We start from the raw sequence: 10,101 nt of genomic DNA on the forward strand, positions 1-10,101 counted from the left end.
GTCTGCGCACGTTACGTGCACAGCAGTGCACGCGCGCGTACACGCAGCGCGCTCAAAAAGGTAAACAAAGCAGATGCAGTATGAAGCGGTCTATAGTCGATTATTTTAAGAAGAAAAATGGGCTGGTGGTGGAGGAGGAGGAGAAGAAGGGTCAGCAGAGGGAGCGACAATAATCATGGATTCTTCTTCTGATGAAGCGAGTGACAGGTTGGCGAAAGAGGCGGGGGAGAGTGGGGAGAAGAAAAAAAAGTACAGCTTTCAACAACAATGGCACGGTTCCCGTGATTAAGATACGAGGGACAGGCCCAGGCCCGGTTCTACGAGGGTGCATAAGCATTGCACCCTCAGTTTATGTGTTTGCTCAGTTGAAAAAACGAAAAGAAAACTGATAAATGCGCCCGCGTTAAGCCTCATTTATGGTTCCGCGTTAAATCGACGGCGTAGCCTACGGTGTAGGGTACGCGGCGACGCGCACCGTACGTTCACGTCCCCGCGTATCCTACGCCGTAAGATCTGCGTTGGTGCAACGCGGAACCATAAATCAGCCAGTGTACGTCACTGATCTGCAAGACGCTGCTCTCTGCTGCTCCGTTAACACAAAGTAACATGGATATTCAGAAGTGGTTCAAGCACAACGACGCAAACAAGTTTACAGGACTGTCTCAGAAAATTAGAATATTGTGATAAAGTTCTTTATTTTCTGTAATGCAATTTAAAAAAACAAAAAAGTCATACATTCTGGATTCATTACAAATCAACTGAAATATTGCAAGCCTTTTATTATTTTAATATTGCTGATTATGGCTCACAGTTTAAGATTAAGATTCCCAGAATATTCAAATTTTTTGAGATAGGATATTTGAGTTTTCTTAAACTGTAAACCATGATCAGCAATATTAAAATAATAAAAGGCTTGCAATATTTCAGTTGATTTGTAATGAATCCAGAATTTATGACTTTTTTGCATTACAGAAAATAAAGGACTTTATCACAATATTCTAATTTTCTGAGACAGTCCTGTATATTTATGGTAATATTTATTTTTGTTGCTGTTTTATTTTCTGTTGCTAGATTGTCTGATGGGCGAGATAGCCCAGACTAAATGTAGCATTTTCATTTCTGTAGGTAAATGATCAGGTATCTTATAAAAACACAGAGGTAACACTTTACCATAGTCACCTTAATTAGCCTAACATTAGTTAGTACATTAACATTACTAAGCATTTATATAAATTATATTATCCAACTTTTAATTTATTAACTAACTCTGACTAGTAAACATTAATTAGCCTAACTGTAGGCTATATGTGTTTCCTATACATAATGATTGTTAATCTGTAAACAGTTAATTAATGCTTAATAATGTAACTAATGTTAGCAATGAAAAATATGGTGCTACCTAATTTGTTTTGGTGCTACTAAATGAAAAGCTAGGTGGCACCAGTGCTACCTGTGAAAAAGTTAGTCTGGAGCCCTGGGCGCACCCTCATTTTTGTGTGTCATTTTTAGATTTAAAACAAACATATGGCGCACCGACCCAAAAGGCGCAGTCTACAGAGCAGAACTGCACACACGCGTGCCGCAAAACACGCCGGCCGGAAAACACACACACCCGCTGCAGAACGCACACACATGCAGAACGCACACACAAGCACACAAGCGCTTATTTAAAAAATAGAGCGGGAGAAAAACCTCTGTTTCTGCATTAAAGAGCTCCGCTAATTCAGCTGCGCCAGTCCGAATTTCCTCGGTGTCAGTCACTTTCTGCACAACAGTAAATAAACTTTTCATACCCCGTTGTGCGGATCCTCCACCGCGCAGAGCCCGTCTCTCCCCAGCGGGGTGGAGCAGCGCGCGTCACAGCGGCTTTAACCGGGAATGTGACCTGTTCGGACCGGCTGGGACCGAAGCCACCCACCTGTATGGGAGTAGGGGCTCCCGGGGAAAGACCAGCGGCATTTCGGCCGGATCTGCCCCGGGGATGGTGCGCCCTGGCCCGGCAAACCCGCGGCGGGAGCCTGGCGGCTCCTGAGCGCATCCTCTGCATCTTGGTTAGGCTACCAGAGATCAAACCGACAGATTTGCCTGAAAATCTCGCAGGGTGAAGTTGTTCCGACCTGGGACAGACCCCTGAATAAATAAAGGTAAGAAAATAAACATTTCATACCCCGTTGTGCTGCGTTGTGCTGCGGATCTCGACCGCGGCGGTCCCGGGTCCCGCGTCCCGCGTCCCGGGTCCCGCGTCCCGGGTCCCGCGTCCCGGGTCCCGCGTCCCGCGTCCCGCGTCCCGGGTCCCGCGTCCCGGGTCCCGCGTCCCGGGTCCCGCGTCCCGGGTCCCGCGTCCCGGGTCCCGCTCCGCGCTGGTCCCGGGTCCGCTCCCCGTCTGCTCCCCCGCGCTGGACCCGCTCACACACGCGCTGTCGGGGAGCCGGTACCGGGGTTTGTATCCGACAGGAGCTCCAGTCCGAATTTCCAGACCTGTCTCAGCCACCTGATCATCATCATCCCTTCATCCAGCCCCCCCCCCCTTTCCATTCGTCCTTATAATGACTCCGGCTGGAAACGTCTTATGCAAAGTTTTTCTTTTAAAAATCACCATAGGTTTCTGTCCATCAGCTGCGCCAGTCAAGCGCTACATAAATGAGAATCTGTGTGTCGCGCCGCGAATACACACCCGCGCATGTCGGGGTCCGGTACCGGGTTTGTAACCGACAGATTTGGCTGCAAATTTCGGAGGGTGAAGCTGATCAGACCTGAGACAGACCCCAGAAATCTCTGCTCGCAAAGCGGCCGGGAACCAGGTCGATTGGACCGCTTGGGGAACCAGGAAGTCGGGTTGCAGCAGCGCCCATCACCGCGCTGCTCCAGCCGCTGCTTTAACCGGGGAAAGTGACCGCTTCCGACATGCAAAACACACGCGCGCTGCAGAACAAGTGTGCTTATTTAAATAGAGCGGGAGCAAAACTTAGTTTGATTGTATTTTATTTCACTTTACACATCAAGCAAATCCTTAAAAGTTTTCATCTTCTGTTTCGCATTAAACAGCTCAGTGGATGGTCTCATTCAGCTTCACCCGCCCCCTTCTCCCTTTACCGTTCTCATGGAAGGCCTTACATTACCGTAATTCAGGTAATAGACACGGCGCACCGTTTCTTAAGGCGCCCGGCACATTTAAAAAAAAAAAAAAAAAAAAAAGTTGCGCCTTATGGTCGCGAAAATACGGTAATCATTTGCCGATGGAAAGAGGGTTCACCAAATCAAAAGATCATTATTTAAAGCCCACAATGGCCTAGCTCCGCGATATTTGCAAGACCCGATAGTTCCTTATGTTCCTAACAGAGCTCTCTGTTCTCAGAGGGCAGGTTTACTCGTAGTTCCTAGAGTATCCAATCTGGGTTAAGGAGGGTGACACCACCTCCATCTTTAAAACCAAATGCCAAACGTTTCTGTTTAGTAAAGCCTCTAGTTAGTGTAAACTCTAGTGTGTTAGGGCCAGTAGTCATATGGCCCTTTTGCACTAGTCCCACCTCAGCTCGGTTCTACCCGCCACGGCCCCGTCTTGCGCTTTTGCACTAGGGGCTGAGGCGGGTAGAGCCGCTCCAAGCAGATACTTTTTCTGTAACCATTCTACCTAGGTTCTAACCGGGCTGAGCCGGGACTATTTCCGACGTCATCACATTACAGGCAGCTGATTGGTCGGGGGGCGGGGGCGTCATCACCCTCCTCGCCACTGATTGGTCGGGGGGCGGGGCCGGCAGATGTTTGAATCAGGAAGCGGGAGTCAGCGCGAGAGCGACCCACGGCTCGCGGCGATTTTATTATACAGCGCAAACGTCTGTTTGGTGATCCAACTCTGAGGTGCAGATGTTCATAAACCTGGTGGCTGTCGAGAAAATTAAAAAAGGGATGTAGACGGGCTGTTTTCTTCTCAGCCGCTCGCGGCTCCAGCTGATTTCTGATCAGCGCCGACACAAACAAAGGTGTTGCGCAATCGAGTACGTCACAGCAGCTTCACCCCAACCTGCCCACTTCTCACCTGGCTGTGGAAAAACAAACGGGGACAAAACGGGTGGAGGCGTGATGAGCCGAGTCGGACCGAGTAAGTACTAGTGCAAAAGGGCCAATAGCTGCAGCTGCAGAACGAGACTAGAGCAGCTGGTCTGAAACACAGCTTCATCCTAGATATGCTGCTATAGAGCTACGCTGCAGGGGGACTCCAACATGATCCACTGAGCGGTGCCCATAACCTCTCCTTCTCTTTCCTTTGTCAGTTATTAATAAGTATCTCATCACCATAATTGTTCTCCATTGTTCTTGTAGTTGGCTGTGCTGGTCTGCAACCCCCCCTCCTTTTCTCTACTGTGCATGTTTGCAGGCCAGAGTTTCAGGAGCTGCACGCTGACCTGCTGGCTACACCTGTTTATATAGTCATTCCTGTACTACACCAACTAACCATGTATCAGTCATATGTACATAGAACTCTTGGTTCTCCGTCTCACAGGTAGTTAATCTTGTCTTTTGTACCTTTGACAGTGTGTCTGTGTCTCCTCTCTCTCAGTTCTTCATTCTCTCTTTCTCAGCTCTACCTGGCTGGGCTTTGGCAGGAGGGTCTCCCTTCATCTCTAGCAGACTTGACTGTAACATTCTTCTGCCAGGTATTCCCAAACAGAACAATTAGACAACTTCCACTCATCCAAAACAGTGCTCCAAGGGTTCTAACAAGAACCAGGAAATATGAACATATTCCTCCTGTTTTGAAATCCTTAGATGGGCCACAAGTTACCTTCTGAATAGAATAGATTTAAAGTAGTGTTGTTAGTTTACAAATAAACAAACAGTATGAGGCCAGAATGCATATCTGATCTTGTAGACCAATGAGGGCTCTGAGATCCTTAGGATGCAGTCAGCTGGTAGAACTGTGAGGTTGAAAGAGTTAAAAGAATGTACAAACATAAAACAATTTAAGAAGAAATATAAAGAAATGGTTTAATTGAGGTAAAAAGTGAAGACTGTGTTTAAAGATCACCAGCTCTGTGTGTTCTGCTATTTTGTCATGTTGTCTTTGTATGTTTATATACTTAGATATATGTATTATATTTATATCATAGTTATATTATATTTATGATAGAGCTTACATCTTGTATTAAAAACAGTTATTTTTGTAAAAATGATATATTTATGCAAATTAGTGTATAGTATAAAAAATAAATAGAGACATATAATTTATGTTTAGTTGTGGAAAGAGGGTGGGATTAAATAAATGTATACTTCCCCCCACTCCTTTTCGAACATGTAATGCTGCGTTCCATTTGTCCTCGGAAGTCAGAATTTCCCAGTTCCCAGTCGGAATTTTCAACTGGAACGCCCCTCGAAGTGGAATTTCCTACTGGGAAAGTGGGAGAAGCTTCACCGCCCCCGAGTTACCATTCCAAGATGGCTGCCATTCCCAGTTCCCAGTTCCGATTTCCGAGGTAAATGGAACGCCGCATAACTCAAAATATGTGTTTTGATGATGATGTTTTTTTCCTCTATGTGGTGGAATGCCCACCTGTATTTGTTTTCTTATCTTTTTTGTTGTTTTTCTATACATGTTCAAAATAAACAAAAACTAACGAACGAACGAACGAAGGAAAGTAGACACAAAAGTCGCGCCACAAGAGCAAGAAAAGTGCCTTCAAACCTTGCAAAGAGTCACTGGGATCCATATCTCGGCGTTAGGGTTAAAGTTGTCCTGTAAAACGCCTCTTCGTGTGCAGAGTTCACTTATATCTGAAACACACAATTCATAAACATTTTCATGATATAAAAATATAGTCTTATACAGGTTATATAAAATATGTAGAATTGAAAAAAATGTGAACACTGTCATATTTCATTTCCCGATAATGTTGTCCCATTGTGGCAACTAGGGCTGTAAAATAAATAAGGGCCACCTCATCTGCAGGGCCGGCCAACCTGACTGCCTTCACCCTTCCTGGCGTGGTGAATTTTTTTAGCCCCTTTTTTTTGTGAGTGAAACGATTTTTTAACTATTTGACTCGAACCTGAATTGAATTAGATGCATATTTTTGAATGCCATGAATACATGGAAAACAAATTATCCAGCAATTCACTTTAATACAAAATAACAAAATGAACTGAATAAATCAAGTATCTCTCTTAAACAGAAATCTGTCCTGCTTAAGTTAAAATTGTATCAATTAATATAAAACAATAGAAAGAAAGCAGAACATCCATTCTGTAATAGTGCACATTGTTAGTGCAATAACAAAAGTGCAAACAGAAAGTCTGAAGAAAACTTGTAAACATATTTGTGCGTCAAATGCCATGACTGTAGAATACAGTTGTAGTAAAACAGAAAAACATAACTGAAAAAAACTCAACAACTCAATGCCATTTTCCATTGGCATTTTATGACTATTTTCTGACTCACAGTAATACTGGACAAAGTGCGTCCTTTTTCAGCTTAATATAGGGACGTACTTTAGTTTAAAAATAAGGGACGATTACGTTTTTCAAGGGACGGTTGGCAACACTAGTGGCAAAATCCTGAGGACGGAAAATAAAACGAAAGGATGTCTTTACTATTTTACATCCATAATTTGCTTCACAAGTAGTTTCTTAGATTGAAACAAATTAAGCTGCATGTTGGATACTAGGTAGTTTGATACCTTCTCACACACACACACACACACACACACACACACACACACACACACACACACACACACACACACACACACACACACACACACACACACACACACACACACACACACACACACACACACACACACACACACACACACTTATGTGTGTGTGTATATTATATTATTTAGACTCAGGTCCATTAAAAAAGACAAACAAACATACAACAATATTTAAAAAAGACAGTCATACCAGTGTTTCCACATAGCAGACTGGTATCTTACAGCACTGAGGACTGGGTTGGTTAACATCATAATAATGGCATTACAAGAGCTATTAAGTCGACATATGAATTTGAACATCAATCGCCTCAAAAGAGCATGAAAAGTGATAACTTGTACTTTACAAAAGAGTTCACTTGCACTAGACCCTCTTGGTTTCCCAAGCAAAATACGCAGACAATCGTTGTACGCAACCTGTAATTTATGGATGCTGGCCTTCTTAAATTTAATCCATAAGGGTGAAGTATAAAAAGGGGTACAGTAAGCCCTAAAAAGACCCACTTTCACCCTCTCTGAACACCAGGAAAATCTTCTGGTCAACAAATTAGCCTGCATATATAAAATACGACGCTGTCTATTCATATCTTCATCAGGGACAGGGACAGTTTCTTCCCGCAAGCGGTTGCTCTGATGAACTCCCACAAATAACAGTCTCAGAGTAACCAATCACGTGCAATAATAATCATTAGGACCTTCGGTAATAATCATGTCTGCCTCACTCTGCTGCACCTCTCACTTTTTGTATTTCTTTTGTATAATTTTTTGTATCATTTGTTTTGTAAAATTGTAAAATTGTAAATAGGTTATTTTATTTTATTCAGAGCTGTCCTTTTTCTTTCTTTTTCTCTACCTCAAACTTCTGCACTTCAGATGTTTATTCTGTACATATGTCAAGAAATACCACATTTGTTTATTTGTTTATTTACTGCCTAAAGAGCGAAATTACCGGAGTCAAATTCCTTGTCGGACACTGTTTGAACCTGGCCAATAAAGATGATTCTGATTCTGATCATCTGTCATGTCATCAGTGATGATGTGTCCCAGGTATTTAGTTTTAGAGCAAGCAGGAAGCAGTTCTCCTGACAGGTAAAATTATGGAAAAGTGAGGTCCTTATCTACTTTTACTTTGCAAATAAGAACAGAACTCTTTTTAAGCATTATAATTCACATCACATTTTACACCATAATTAGAACATATATTGAGAAGCTCTTGAAACCCAGCACTGCTAGGTGACACAATTGCCAGATCATCGGCATACAGGACTGTCTCAGAAAATTAGAATGTTGGGATTTTCTGTAATGCAATTACAAAAACTAAAATGTCATACGTTCTGGATTCATTACAAATCAACTGAAATATTGCAAGCCTTTTATTATTTTAATATTGCCGATCATGGTTTACAGCTTAAGAAAACTCAAATATCTCAAAAAATTTGCATATTCTGTGAATCTTAATCTGTAAGCCATAATCAGCAATATTAAAATAATAAAAGGCTTGCAATATTTCAGTTGATTTGTAATGAATGCAGAATGTATAACATTTTTTTTTTTTTTTTTTTTTTTTTTTTTTTTTAAATTGCATTACAGAAAATAAAGAACTTTATCACAATATTCTAATTTTCTGAGACAGTCCTGTACATAAAATGATTAATAAGTTCATTGCCAACTATGTAACCTGTTTTACAGTTTCTTAACTGGTCTGAGAGATCATTCATGTAAATATTAAAAAGGCACGGTGATAAAAGCCCCCCCCCCCCCTGTCTAAAGCCATTACTTGTCCCAAATGTAGCAGAGACAGCATTTCCCCATTTGATCTGCATGCTCTGGTTAGAGTTAGAGCTGGTTAGAGCTCTGGTTGGAGAACCAATAGGACAGGATCCTTAGAAAAGTGTCAGGCACTCCTCTCTGATGTAACTTTAAAAACAATTTAGAAGTATTTATGCGATCAAATGGCTTTGATGCATGTATGAAACCAATGAGTACAGTAGAATTCTGTCTGTGTGTGTGTGTGTGTACACACATATATATATATATATATATATATATGTATGTACATATATACATACATACATACAGAGACAGAATTCTACTGTACTGGAGTGTCTCCCCACTTCCTAGCAAAGCCTGTGGCTAGCACACACGGCTAGGCTAAGTGCTACAGTGGCAGTAATGTGTCGTGTTAAGGCTGATTTATGGTTCTGCGTTAAATCTACGGTGTTGCGGTGTGTATCGCCGCGTATCCTACGGCGTAGGCTGTGGGTTGGTGTAACGCGGAACCATAAATCAGCCTTGTCTGAGCGGCGGCCAGCATTATACCCTCACTAATGCAGCGGCTGGACCTCCTTCCCTGGTGGCGACGGTTGAACCACCTCGTCCTCGACGCGGAGAGCAGGGATCGAGTCCCGATCACACCCGCTCAATAGGATTCTTTAAAAACTCTCAGGTCGCGTTGAGCCAGGACAGCAATATAAATCCACTCGCTTGCCTGCTTATAGAGATGAAAACCTCCAAACAGCCATTATTGTTTCCGCTGATTCTGGGAGTTTAAAGTAACATAGCGCTTCCCCGGACCGCCATGTTGCCGTGTAGTTCCCGTGGTCTACATCGCCCCCTAGCGGTTTAATAGTGTAACGCCCACCTCCTGTATTTTATTTATTTATTTATTGTAGATGCCCATTAGTTACTGTCTCAGCAGCGACTATTCTTCCTGGGGCCAATTAAAGATTACAATGCAATTAAAAAATACAAAAAAAAAAACTATTAAAGAACAAATATAATATATACATTCACACATCTACCAAAGGAAAAGGAAAAACAGAACTATCCTACATGACAAATAATGATAAATTAAAATATAACAGACAAAATACATACAAAAGTAAACAAAGATAAAACGTATATCAATATAGTCAGAGGTGTCAAGTAACGAAGTACAAATACTTCGTTACCTTACTTAAGTAGAAATTTTGGTTATCTATACTTCACTGGAGTAATTATTTTTCAGACGACTTTTTACTTTTACTCCTTACATTTTCACGCAATTATCTTTACTTTTTACTCCTTACATTTTAAAAACAGCCACGTTACTCTATTTCATTTCGGCCTTTAAATAAAAACTATCCAGTTAAATTGCTCCATCCGGATAGAGTGAATTTGGTTGTGGTTGTTTCAGATGTTCTTGTCCAGTTTTGTTCTTACATCCGTTCCCTCAGATTCCTGCAACTAAACTTGGATGTACATTCCAATAAAGGTTAGGATAAATGATAACATGCCTCTGAAGTTTGACTTTTTGCACCATTACAATACTTATAGGCAACTAGTCATCATATCTCCTGCTCTCTGAAACACATGTTAATGCTCAATAGTAATAATAATAATAATAATTCATTTT

General features: G+C 42.0%; 1 protein-coding gene across 1 annotated transcript in view; it reads right to left on the minus strand.

Moving 5' to 3' along the window:
• gtf3c2 (general transcription factor IIIC, polypeptide 2, beta) overlaps positions 1-9,290 on the minus strand; it is a 68,390-nt gene extending 59,100 nt beyond the window's left edge. The window contains exons 1-2 of the mRNA XM_061706909.1: positions 9,027-9,290; positions 5,681-5,769 (exon numbers count right to left, since the gene is read on the minus strand). Coding sequence (XP_061562893.1) covers positions 5,681-5,705 — 25 coding nt within the window. The 5' untranslated portion in view covers positions 5,706-5,769; positions 9,027-9,290. The remainder of the gene's footprint in view (positions 1-5,680; positions 5,770-9,026) is intronic.
• Positions 9,291-10,101: the final 811 nt, after the last annotated feature.

Source organism: Cololabis saira, chromosome 18 (genome assembly GCF_033807715.1).
Source record: "Cololabis saira isolate AMF1-May2022 chromosome 18, fColSai1.1, whole genome shotgun sequence".
Lineage (NCBI taxonomy): Eukaryota > Metazoa > Chordata > Actinopteri > Beloniformes > Belonidae > Cololabis > Cololabis saira.